This window comes from Esox lucius, chromosome 25, assembly GCF_011004845.1.
Source record: "Esox lucius isolate fEsoLuc1 chromosome 25, fEsoLuc1.pri, whole genome shotgun sequence".
Lineage (NCBI taxonomy): Eukaryota > Metazoa > Chordata > Actinopteri > Esociformes > Esocidae > Esox > Esox lucius.
In genome coordinates, this window is record NC_047593.1 from 20,695,186 (window position 1) to 20,708,992 (window position 13,807).

Below are 13,807 nucleotides of genomic sequence, written 5' to 3' on the forward strand. Positions count from 1 at the left end.
ATAATAAATGTGAAATAGGAATTCTTAGGGGTGACAATAAATGTGACATAAGAACTCCTAGGGGTGACAATAAATGTGACATAAGAACTCCTAGTGGTAAAAATAAATGTGACATAGGAATTTCCATGGGTACCAAAAAATGTGACATAGGAATTCCTAGGGGTGACAATAAATGTGACATAAGAACTCCTAGTGGTAAAAATAAATGTGACATAGGAACTCCTAAGGGTGACAATAAATTTGACATAAGAACTCCTAAGGGTGACAATAAATGTGACGTTTTTTCAGAATAATGATAATGATAATGTTTTTCTTTTTATTCCTTTGAACAATTTTAAAGTACAAGTTAGATTTCTGTCGTATCTTGTGTATGAAATAAGCATATAAACTGTCACGCCATTTTTTCATAGCTTGTTTTCTCATCTTTACCAAGGGGGGCCAACAATTCTAGACGGGCACTCTATAGACACACACACACACACACACACACACACACACTGACTGTCATGGGATCATTTTTTATATGAAAGTGCCAGCCGGGCCGACTATCATGGCTATTGAATGAAAGGATTTGCATGTCAGGAAGGTTGGGGGCCAAGAGGAGGGGTGTGGAGGTGGGGGTGGATGTGGGGGGTGGATGAAACCTGTCAGTCAGTCTTACCGCCGCGAGACACACACACACACACAGGAACACACACAGGAACACACACACACACACACAGGAACACACACCATCATGAAAGGGATTACACTACCTCACACTGCGTGTGCACACGTGTGTGTGTGTGTGTGTGTGTGTGTGACAAACACAGCAACAATAAAATGGGAAAACTATTTCAATTATTCAGGAAGACTCATCTTTGAATAAAGGTGTGTGGTTATTGATACACAGCAGCACACAGGACAGTGGTGTTGTTTCATCAGGAATACGGAGAGGATTCCACCCCCCCACCCCCCACAGTAACGCTTGAATGAGTTGTACGGCCAGCCGGGGGGGGGCTGGAAGTGGGGGGGTGAGAGGTGGTGGAGTGGTGGAGTCGGGGGGAGGAGAACAATGAAAGAGACATTTTTTTATATAGCTGAGGGTTGCTCGCACTAATCCTTCCTCTTTACCCATTTAAATAGCCTCCCCTCTCTCCCTCTCTCTCTCCCTCTTTCTCTCTCTCTCCCTCTTTCTCTCTCTCTCTCTCTCGCTCTCTCTCTCCATTGCTACGTCTCTGTCTTTTTTCCTCTTTTCTCTCTCTGTCCTTTTTGTGCAGAAATATAAAATATAGTGCCAGTTTCATTTTGATGCAAATTGTCAGAATGATGAATCTTTTCCCTTTGTGTTTCATTCTTCTCTCCTGGAAGGAATGAACAAGGCTTTACTCCGAGTTTAGCTTTGAAGAGATTGAGGGAAGGAGCGAGGGACTGAGGAAAGAAATGCAAAGAGGCTCATATAATTTAGTTCCTGTGTGTTACCTGTTCCCAAAAGTTAAGGTACCAAAGGTTCAAATTCTAAATGTGTGCACCTGTTTTTGAACCTGTGAGTTGATCATTTGAGGGTTTGAATTGGTAACCTATGTTCGAGTTGTGTTTAAGTTTGTTACTTGTGTGTTTAAGTTAGTTACTTGTGTGTTTGAGTTAGTAGCTTGTGTGTTTGCATTAGTAAAATGTGTGTTTGAGTTAGTAAAATGTGTGTGTGTCCATACAGTGCGTGTGTAGATTTGTTGCCCCCCTTGGTAAAGATGAGAAAACAAGTTATGAAAAAATGGCATTGCAGTTTATATGCTTATTTGATACACAAGATACGACAGAAATCTAACTTCTACTTTTAAATTGTTCAAAGGCAAAACAAACCTAATCACCTAATCATTATTCTCAAAAAACATGTCACATTTATTGTCACCCCTAGGAATTAAGGAACCAAACTTAATAGAAGTATCTATTGTGTGTGTGTGTGTGTCTCTGTGTGTGTATGTGTGTGTGTGTGTGTGTCTGTGTGTGTGTGTGTGTCTCTGTGTGTGTATGTGTGTGTGTGTGTGTCTCACCGGCCCAGTATCTTGCTGACACATCCATGGCTGACGCGGAGCTGCCGGGAGATGTCGCAGGGGCGGACCCCTTGGTGAGCCAGCTCTACGATTCGCTGTCGTACCACATCGGGGAGGGGCCTGCCGTTCACAAACACTCCCCCTAACTGGTTCACCCCTCCATGTCCTGAGAGGGACAGACAGAGAGACAGAGTTGAGACAGCCAATTATTCAAACTGTCACTAAACTGATGTCTGTGAATCCATGGTGTGGGTGGGGCTACCGCAGAGGGTCAGAACCAGATATACTTATATACTTTATTTACGTTTCAACAACAACAAAAAAGTATTCAAACAGACCTTGGCCAAGGGGTCTGTGAAATGAGTCTAGAGGTTGAATACTGTACACCATGAACCAACAACAGTGTCTGTTAATCGTCTGGGCTGACAGGAAGGATGGGTGTTACAGCACTCCACCAATCAGGTTGTCAATGTTATAAAACATCAATTCACTGTAATTCAACTTAAAACTGCCGACCTTCCTGTTTGGACTCAGGGAAAATGTCTACTGTTGATGCTTGTTGGCTTAAAAGCCTCAACAACAAAATGTCTCCTCCTACAATGATTGGAAGAGTCGAGCTGCAGGAAATAAGCTTGAAAACGGCATTTTGTTCTCTCTTACTATTTCCATTTTTCCAGCTCACCAAACAGCTGAATACGAAATCTATAAAAAAAGACAAGCTGCGACAATGGCTTCAAAATCTCCCCAGGAAGTAAAAACACCTTGAGGGACGTGACGAATAACTGCTTATAACGTTTCAGATGGATTACTGCTTATAATGTTTCAGACGGATAACTGCTTATAACGTTTCAGACGGATAACTGCTTATAACGTTTCAGACGGATAACTGCTTATAACGTTTCAGACGGATAACTGCTTATAACGTTTCAGACGGATACCTGCTTATAATGTTTCAGACAGATAACTGCTTATAATGTTTCAGACAGATAACTGCTTATAACGTTTCAGACGGATAACTACTTCATTCAATCAGCCAGTGGTTCCCAACCAGAGGTTCTAGGCCCACATAAGGAACAATGGAAGACTCACATGATGATCGCAGGGCCTGCTGGTAAAAAGCATATGTGCTTTGCCGCCCCCGGAGGCGGCTGTTACAATCACCAACACAGCCCGGTGCATTCATTTCACAGTTACACAGCTACACAGTTACACAGTTACACAGTTTACCCAGTATGTCTTGCTGCAGAAAACAACAGTTACTCATTGGAGAGGCTCAGGTGGACGGTGAGTACAGAGGGAACTGGCTTCAGTTCCAACTCAGCTCCTGAACAACTGGTTGTGGTAATGCTGGTTGTGGTAATGCTGGTTGTTGTAATGCTGTTTGTGGTAATGCTGGTTGTGGTAATGCTGGTTGTGGTAATGCTGGTTGTTGTAATGCTGTTTGTGGTAATGCTGGTTGTGGTAATGCTGGTTGTGGTAATGCTGGTTGTTGTAATGCTGGTTGTGGTAATGCTGGTTGTGGTAATGCTGGTTGTTGTAATGCTGGTTGTGGTAATGCTGGTTGTGGTAATGCTGGTTGTGGTAATGCTGGTCAGTTGGAGTATGGCTTGTCGTGAGTCGTCAGAGGAGGATCTGTCCATGTGACCTTGAAACTCCCGCCTGTCATCTGAAAGGCCCAATTAATGTTATTCTCTCTCCTCTCTCCATCTCGACCTCTTCTCCCTCTCTCTCGCTCCTCTCTTCTTCACCCCTCCTCTCTCCCTGCTCCTTCCTTCTCCTCAAAATCCCACTCCCTCTCCAACAAGATATTACAAAAATCATTACGTGGAGTTTTGTACATGGGTTAAGTCATTGTTACTGCAACTCTGCATAAGTTAAACAAAAACCAGGCGATCTCAGTCGAACGCTCTCCACCAAAAAAGTGTGGCTTTAGTTACAGTAAATGAAGGATTGTGACAGCATGTTGTGAAGGGACGTTGTTCATTTAGTAGTGGATCCTTCTCTTCTGTCTTTCCAACTCAATGTTTCATGTCTGCCATTAAAGTTCCCAATATAGAGACAAAGGTACTCCGATCTCATCTGAAGGTAGGGCTCTTTATGAAACACCCTCCCCTCAAAGAGCTGCGCCAGCCCGAGTGGCAATGTGCAGGTGAAAGCCGGTTATTTGGGAATTTGAGAGTTATACTAGTAAGTTAATTGAACCAAGTTCATTTTTCACATTTATTTTTCTTTCAAATTGAGCCATATGATCCTGGCTAGAACTAGAGAATCACATTATACAAATGACTGTCCTGCCTCAGACGGTCCAGCTTCAGACACTCCTGCTTCAGAGACTCCGGCTTCAGATGCTCCGGCTTCAGATGCATCTGCTACAAAAGCTTTGCTTCAGACAGTCCTGCTTCAGATGCTCCTGCTTCAGCCGGTCCTGCTTCAGAGTCTCCGGCTTCAGACACCCCAGCTTCAGATGCATCTGCTACAAAAGCTCTGCTTCAGACGGTCCGGCTTCAGACACTCTGCTTCAGACAATCTGCTTCAGACGCTCCGGCTTCAGATGCTCTGTCTTCAGACGGTCAGGTAGTTTTTAATGGTTTGAAAACATCTCTACTTAAAGGCTCCATTTGACTCACTGTGATTCTTCCCCTAGAAGGATATTCCTCTGACTCGTATCATTCACTTAACATCCCCCAAAACCAATGTATATAATCATACATGACCTTCCTCCCCTCCATTCCTTTCTCATCCATCCCTCCATCCCTTTCTCATCCATCCCTCCATCCCTTTCCCATCCCTCCATTCTTTCATCTCATTACCCCATCATCTTTCTATCTCTCCATCTGTAGGAAAGACAGGGACAGAATGATAGAAAGAGGGAGAGAATTAGAGGGATACAAGAGAAAGAAAAAGATGAAAAAGAGAAGTGAAAAAGAGAGAAAAATAGGGGAAAAGATTAAAGAGGAAGGGAAAGGGTAGCTTTAATCTTGGCTTTAGGGGGTAAATGATTTTAAACACCCTGAAAGGGCTGCCCTCCCTCCTGCCATGCTGTCTGTCTTTCCCCCTCTCACTCTCTTTCTTTCTCTCCCTCTAGTCTCAACATGAACAGAAACATATAATGTTAATATTCAGATGGGAGGATTATTTCTTATAAAGACCCAGAGGTCTCTGTCTCTGCCCTGTTGGCTGACAGCCGTTAAAACCAACTAGTACAACTGACTTTAGGTTTATAGCCAGCCCGACGTGCCCAGCAGTCCACCTCCTGGTTCTGTAGTGGGAAGCATAACAGCCCATGGGGTGGCGGGGGGGGGGGGGGGGGGGGGTCACCTCCTGGTTCTGTAGTTTGAGGCAGAACAGCCCATGGGGAGGGAGTTCACCTCCTGGTTCTGTAGTTTGAGGCAGAACAGCCCATGGGGAGGGAGTTCACCTCCTGGTTCTGTAGTGTGAGACAGAACAGCCCATGGGGAGGGAGTTCACCTCCTGGTTCTGTAGTGTGAGACAGAACAGCCCATGGGGAGGGAGTTCACCTCCTGGTTCTGTAGTTTGAGGCAGAACAGCCCATGGGGAGGGAGTTCACCTCCTGGTTCTGTAGTTTGAGGCAGAACAGCCCATGGGGAGGGAGTTCACCTCCTGGTTCTGTAGTTTGAGGCAGAACAGCCCATGGGGAGGGAGTTCACCTCCTGGTTCTGTAGTTTGAGGCAGAACAGCCCATGGGGAGGGAGTTCACCTCCTGGTTCTGTTGTTTGAGGCAGAACAGCCCATGGGGAGGGAGTTCACCTCCTGGTTCTGTAGTGTGAGGCAGAACAGCCCATGGGGAGGGAGTTCACCTCCTGGTTCTGTAGTGTGAGACAGAACAGCCCATGGGGAGGGAGTTCACCTCCTGGTTCTGTAGTGTGAGACAGAACAGCCCATGGGGAGGGAGTTCACCTCCTGGTTCTGTAGTTTGAGGCAGAACAGCCCATGCGAAGGGAGTTCACCTCCTGGTTCTGTAGATTGAGGACGAACAGCCCATAAAGAAAATTTTACTAAATTCTGAAATGTTCCATTGAAATCATACATAGTATGTAATCCTAAGATGACAAGGACCCAAAACAACTGTTGGAAAACAAACCAAATTCTCACAAGGTCCCATATTTACGAGCTAAAAAAACACAATGTAAAAATCTCATAGCAACAGCTGTTGTAAGGAGATGGACAAATAATGAAGACCACCAAAGTAAACTAAAGCTATTGTACTGTATATTGATTGGTTTTCTGATTCTTTTTTGCAATTGGTTTCCTGCTTAGTGGGTCATCTTCTGCTGAGACAATCTTCTGTCTAAACCAGCAGTTCCATTTGTCAGTAAGCTATTTTATCTTCATTATAAAACTATTTAATTATTAGTTGCCTGCCTATCATGATGGCCTCTTCAGGGCCAATACATTCCTTTTTGTCTGTTTGTTTTTGTATACTAATAATTCAATGTTTCAAAAACCTTTGTTCTATTGAAACTTTTGTGTGTATTACAGTCACATGTTAATTTCTGACTGTGAATTGGCTTTGGCAACGATAGCATATGTTTATGTTTGTCATGCCTATAAAGCTTCCTCGAATAAATTCAGAAACAGGGACCAAAAGAAATAGAGTTTGCCCAACTGTAGCTCTGGATGCCATATTGCTGCGCTCAACATTCCCTTCATGGCCAATACCCTTTGACCTCAAATCCTCTGTTTGTCTCCCTCTGCTTCTGACACGGCAAATGACTTTGAACCAGGATGTCTGGTAATCAGGTTGTGTTGTCCTGTCCCAGACTTCTGTTTTGGTGCCTCTGTCCCATTGTACTTCAGACAAGTCCTGTGTCCCATGGTTTGTAGGGCTATTGGGAGAGAATGGAGACTTGGGGCGGGAGAGAAACGGAGCGATGGAGAGAGAAAGGGGGAGGAAGAGAGAGGAGAGGCGGATGAGGGTTTTCTGCTCACAACATTATCCTCTTTTCTCTCACACTCTCAATATTTTCTTTCTCCCCCATTCGCCTCCCCCTCTGGAGCCTATGCTTATTATTCCGTACTATAATACTTCTTTAAACTGCTCTTTGCACTCCGCTGAATAGAAACACAGTCCAAGACATTTATGGAGCCATGGCGCTTGCCTCTCCTCCAGCCGTCTCCCCCCTACTCTCTCTCTCCCTCTCTCCCCCCCCCTCTCTCTCCTCATATGTGTAGCAGGAGCAGAGTTCTCCAGTCTGGCAGATAAGGCTAAATGAAATGCTTCCTTTCAGTTCCTGCTATCTAGGGCAGTGCCCAGAATGCACTTTGCTTTGTGAAGGGAGGACAGGAATGGTCCTGCGACCTAAAAACCAATGATAACTATTTATTTATACACTTATCGGTGTATTTACGCCACGTTAAGGCGTTTAGGTCCTCAGCCATCACTGGACTGCCAGGATTATATGTTTGGAATTCCCATTTTTATTGGCTCTGCAAATGATAAGAAAATCTTTACAGGCTATACTTTTTAAATGTGTTTCTTTTAATCTGGTCTTTTAAAAACGAAGCTGTGAATCAATAACCTGTTTTATTCATTGCATTGATTGACAAAGCGTAAACTTTACATTAATTCTCTGAAGCAGTGTTAGGTGTAGACTTGGCCCCTAGATATATGCTACATTTAATGCTCATTTATTCCAGTTTCGTTGTGGACATTCAACCAAACAATCGCAACACAACCTATAACAGACCAAAGGCGTACAAAACAGTGTGTGGGACTAATAAGGGTCATGCTCTCTCTTTTCCATTAATCACTCTCTTCTATATCACACTCATCTTTTCATCTTTTTGATAGTGATTCCTCCACTTGTTCTTTCAGGAGATAAAATTAACTATATGTTTCTCCATCCAGAAAGGACCATATTCTCCCCTCTCCCTCTGTCCTCTCCCCTCTCTACTCTGTTATCTCTCTCCTCTCTCTCTTTTCTATCTCTCCCCTTTTCCCCTTCTCTCCCTCCATCTCTCAACTCCTGCAGCTTAAAGAACTAACGACTGAAAAAATAAGGCAAATGAAAACTACCCAGGAATGTTACCGGGCTAACGGCCTCTCTTTCAGAAAGCTCGCCCCGGCAGCTGGCATTCGACCGAGGATAGAAATTACCTTCTGGTGAAAAATCCCGTTCGGAAAGTTGTTGTACAGAATACCAATGATGAGACGAATCATCTTAAGTAAACAGTGGAGAGATTCCTGATATTTGCAAGCTAGGCGTTTTCTGAAGTCTTTCATATTATTCGCTCATTGTTTTTCACGGTGGAAATATGAACATCATTATTGCGACCTTTTTCCCAGCCCTCATAGGCCAAAGTAAGATACGATATATCCAATAATAAACCACAACAACGCAGAAAAGCGATTAGAATTTCTAAACATCTAAACGGCTAATAGCATTATGAATCAATTAATAAGCAGGGCTTACGTATTCTATGTAATTAATATATATGCACTTAGCCTATAAAATATCCTGAGTGCTAGACCTAGTTTACCTAGTTTAACAGCTAATAATATTACATGTTATTATAACCTTTAAGACCGGATAGTTTAAAATAAAGAGGTTGTATTTTTAAAAAATGTAGGCGAACGTTTTGTCTTAATTACTGAAGATTGCTAATATTATATGGTTATCCGAGATGAGATGCAACGTATTACGTACACTAAACTGCATTGATAAAAGCCACCACAACATCCTACAAAAACGTACAGTCAAATGAACCAAAACAATATAAATATATTGATGACAACTATACGCTGCCAAAAACCTAATTATACACAACTAATAGGTCCAAAATAATAATACCAACAATGTTGGCAGCCAAATAATATAACAATAAATTTGATCGAAGAGAATAGGCATTTTCTGTCGTCTATAGAAGCAAGACAACAAGAAATACTATAACTAAGTGCCAACTTATGACATCTTTGGCCAAGCCTATTGCAGCAGTTCCAAGCCCATACACAAGTATTGTAGAAACCACGCTATGCAAATTGCCATAAAGGATGATTTTTATATTTCACAACAATTAAATTACAGCACTGAACAAACTAGAAACGTCCAACCTCGAACCGAATTATGATAAAAGACAATGCACCGACTGAGCGCGTATGTGACTAATTTCAACATGATCTTGTCTTGTCTTTTGGGACTTCCGAAACATTTTAATCAGTTTCCGTTACGTATCCGTATGTCCATAAAAAGATGTAATATAATCCTGAAATAAGGAACAAAATCAGCATGACAGAATACACTGTTTGAAATGAGAGTGCAATGGGACTCCTTGTCAGTGTCACTTCATATGTAGGCCAAAGTGTTATAACGCTTTATTTCGTGTCCAAGCGGAGATCGTAGGCTACATGTCTTCGACCTACAGCTAAATCTACAGCTGCTTGTATTTATTGTGTATCGTGCGATGTTAAACAATAATATTTTCGGGTCACAATATATGTTGACAAAATTGTAAGTTGACACACACGCACTCACCAGCCAGCGGGCCATAAAGTTTCTAGCGCGCAGTGAATGCATTCTACCCTTTGTCACCTCTGACCTGTGCGTGATCGTTTAATAAAGAGCATCACTCGAGCCTGTCTTCTCCGTGCTGTCAACGACTGCAATTCTACTGAAATTAGAACGGCGTCTCGCCGAAAAGAGGAAACGTGATTCGTTCAAGCTTTAAAAACGTACACGGTGTCTAATCCGCCGTTAAACTCACCGTGAGAATGTCTGTCGTTTCACATAACCGCGCGTGAGAGGGGACAAGTCCGTACCAGGACTGTGACACTGTAAACCCCGGGGTATATAAACTGGCGGATATTATTTGGTAGTACACCGATTAGACGAGAGCGATAAGAAACCAGCCGTCAGGCTACAATCAGCGCTCTAGGGGGTCCTGTGACGTACACCAAAAAATGTCAAGCACAAAAAAAACACTTTTTTGGCTAGGCTGTATTGTGAAATAATAAGCTACGATGCTTTGAGCAAAGATTTCAATTAAAGAGATTGAATATTGAGCTCAGTATCCCATGTTCACAGTACTCTAGAATTAGTATGTGCATATATAAACTGTTATTTAAAGTGTCGTTTTTCGGCTATGCTTTTTTATGATAATGCTGTTATATATATATAGCCTATATATCGCCTATATATCGCTCTAGTCTAATCGGTGTACTACCAAATAATATATATATACAACAGCATTATCATATATATATTTATATATATAACAACATTATATTCTATATAGCCTATATACACACACACACATATATATATATATATATATATATATATATATATATATATATATATATATATGTGTGTGTGTATTTCACAAAACTCGATTTTCACCAGGGGGATACCTATTGACCAGTGACAGAGAAAGAAAGTGGGCCCAGAGAGAGGGGTCGTGAAGTCCCGAGACAGAAAAGAGAGAGCGGGAGCCTAGGAGCGCAGAGAGAAACTCCCTCCCTTCCGCCCACACCCCCCCCCCCCCCCTGACCTCATGCGCTTCTGCCCGCCATGTCACATAAGAGCGACCGAGGACCAAGGTCTCCATCGCGTTCTTCCTACGAAGAGCCACAGCAGGCGTTATGACCGCTTATAATGATAGGCTATGTTACCTTTCCGCTCTGTGTTTACAAAGCCTGCGTGTCCCTATGTCCACTTAAGGACTTTCTCAGGGATGTATACTGCACCTGAACACGACAGGTCAAGTTCAGTTTTTAGTCATGCTTTGTTAGCCCCGGCCCTGACTGTGGCTGGTGGCTCTTTTTACACCCCTCCCCAACACACACACCCGCACACACACACACCCTTCTCAACCCCATAAGGTTATGATGAAAATGAGTACACACAAAGCGAGGAGCGGACAATATTCATCACACACACACATATCACCACAAAAAACATTCTTCCTCAATACAGTATTTTCTGTTGAGGAAGTTTCATCCTCTGCACAGCCTCTCATATAAATACAGAGGAAAAAGCAGCTTTCTCAACCGCCCGACTCTATGCAACTCATCCTCGGAACGACAAGCCGTCGTCTAAAAGTCTGCAAGCACTCTGTGTAATCGTTGGTTAACGGAAGAACGGTAACGTTACTTACTGTGCATCGCTGCGAATGGGTCGTGTTTGCAGTGAATCTCCATTAGGCTGGTCTCAACCGCTGCTGGATGGAGGCCCCTAAGGTATTAACGTCTTCACGAGCCCACCGGGTATTACCCTTCTCACTCGTGCTCACAACCCGAGAGACGTTGAGTGGGTAACAAAAAAGCACAGACACCAAGAAACAGTAATGCAAATGAAAGGACTGCTCCCTCAAAAATTAAAATAAATAAATCTTGCTTCTGAAAATAACTGGTAAAAAGACCGAGAAAAAAAGCTTTTCTTTAAGAAAAAATACGTTCTAAAAATGTGTATGTGTATCATAAAGACAACAAAAGACAACAACATACACAAAAAATATTGAATAATAAAAAATTATAGGCCACTGAGATTTTAACGAAGATAATAATTTAATTACAATACAAATGAAACTTAATAAAGAACTCCTTCATTGGGATTTTAGCAGGGTCAGCCACTCAACCGAGCCGGCGTTGGTGCTTCCAGGCCGGTGAATAAACGAATAAACCACGGTACCAGTCCCCTCAACGGGGCAATTCTGAATGAACGTGTTAAGTCCACAAAAAAAGTAAAACCAAGTCCAAGTTATTATAGGAAAATAGAACCAGTCGGAAACTGGTTGGTCTCTCACGCTCCTCGTAAAGGAATCTCTGTTGCCTTCTCGGTCGGTTGGCCCTGACCCCTGAACTGTGACTGAAGCTGCCGTCACTCACACGGTAAACACACGGTAAACGTATGGTCCCCCTCACCGTTCTGCCTGAAGCCCCTTTCTGGATTAGAATCCCTCCAGTCTCCGGTAAGAAAAAATATTATCTAGAAATCCCTTTGTAAGTGTCCAGTTCAATTATGTGGAGATATAAAATGTCTCAAACACTGACGGTTGAAATTGTTATCAGATTCTCAGTTTCCAGAAACACTTCCAAAACTCCATCGTCGTTGTCGTGGTTTCCTGTAGAGCGCGCTGGTACGAAACTGCGAGGCACATTTTAGAGAGAGATCAAATCGAAAAGTTTATCAAAACCAAAATATGAGTCGGTTTCCAAACAAAAAGTTAAACTGCTCATTATTTCAAGCTGAAGGGTGAGATGGGAAGGAACTGCTGTCCGTATTGTGTGAGGGGAGAACGCAGCTTTTCTCGCTTGTTTGTGGCTCTTGAAACAATCTGTCTCACACACATACAATCCCCGTGATATGTGTGTCTGTACAGGAATGTCGCTGTGTCTGTGAAGCAGAAAAAGCTATATTGTTCCTTACGTAAATGCTCCCTCCCACGGTGAGCTCTATTCGGTCTGAATGTTGAGAGTCTGGCAGTATGCGCGTCCAGTCACAGCGCGACGCGAGGAGCGAGCGGAGCCACAATTGCACACGCCGCGTTTCAGGACCTGCTCTCTTGTGGACAGCGCCCGCGCGCCAGTCCTGGTCCCTACCACACCTGTCAATCCACCCACCAACAGCCAATCACGTCCCGGACTCCGCTGTGACGTCACACCCAGTTTCTGATAGGGTCAGTTACTGCTATCTGCTGATTGGACGGTCCGAATCCTGGGGGCGAGCAACGTGCGGTCCGAATTGTTCTCCAGTCCAATGGGACGCCTAGCTTTTCTAAGCACAGGCTTTCAGGACAAGCAATGAGCGATCGTGTGTTTTAATTTCAATTACCAAGCTAAATGACTACCACTGCCTTTAGAGCCTCCTGCACTCCATTTATTCCTGTCAATATTAGACGGTTAATTGAGTATTACTATAAATTAGGTTTAGTAGCCTGGTAGCATAGGTATATAATTAAAACAAAATATAAAAAATAAAAACGTATCTTTCATCCAAATACATAAGTACATATATGCAATCGAAAAGAATAATGACAATTGGGTATTTTCCTCAATACAACTTTGTATGACATACGCCCAATATCAAATCAGAAGAAAACTAGACATGCTTCATTCTAAAATTCATAATTCTAACCCTCCTGACAGTCGGTCGGTTATAGGAGATCGCTTTGCTCCTAATTCTCTTCAGCAAAAACTATACATTTTCTGTATGTGTGCAATGTAATGTAGGTTAATGCTGTTTGTGTAAAGATCGTATGACTCTTCCGAGGGTGGTAAGATCAGCCCAACCCGCGAGTGCCGGCACTCCAGGACTCTACCCGGTGCAACAGAATGGCGATAAAAATCTTTATGGACCTCAGCCACCCGAACCATGTTACAAGGTTCGGGAGCATCTTAACCAGGAAACAGACTGAAAAAAGTCCTTCAGACTGTTAAATTAACTGCCCGTCTTCCCCGCCGCCTAATCTACACCTTAGAGCACTTCTGCGCACTTACATACACATTCAGGCTCCACCTCATTAACAAAGACTCACTCACACGCACACACACACACACACACACAGCCAGTAATATTATTGTTAACATATTAAAATGATTAATATTCAAACTAAGATGGGTGGATAATGATATCCAACAGTATAGCATGCTGGTATAACAACTTGCATGGATTCGTATAGTATCTTGTTTATACGTGTCACCACATGGCGTAATTTAATGGTGTAATTTATTGATCTGACCTCTTTGCTATTTTCCGTCATTGTATATAGTTCTATCTTTCGTGTGTCTTTGGCCTAGTCGTCAGTGCAAAATTAGAATT

At 42.9% G+C, this 13,807-nt stretch overlaps 1 protein-coding gene across 6 annotated transcripts in view; it reads right to left on the bottom strand.

Annotated features, from left to right (window-relative positions):
• pax5 (paired box 5) overlaps window positions 1–13,807 on the bottom strand; it is a 49,790-nt gene that overhangs the window by 28,285 nt on the left and 7,698 nt on the right. For 4 of the 6 annotated variants that reach the window (XM_029118354.2, XM_013140564.4, XM_029118353.2 and 1 more), the window contains exon 2: window positions 2,031–2,196. In XM_029118354.2, coding sequence (XP_028974187.1) covers window positions 2,031–2,196 — 166 coding nt within the window. Of the gene's footprint in view, window positions 1–2,030; window positions 2,197–11,144; window positions 11,353–13,807 lie in introns of those variants that run through there. The other 2 variants (XM_029118351.2, XM_029118352.2) reach the window with 2 other exon arrangements.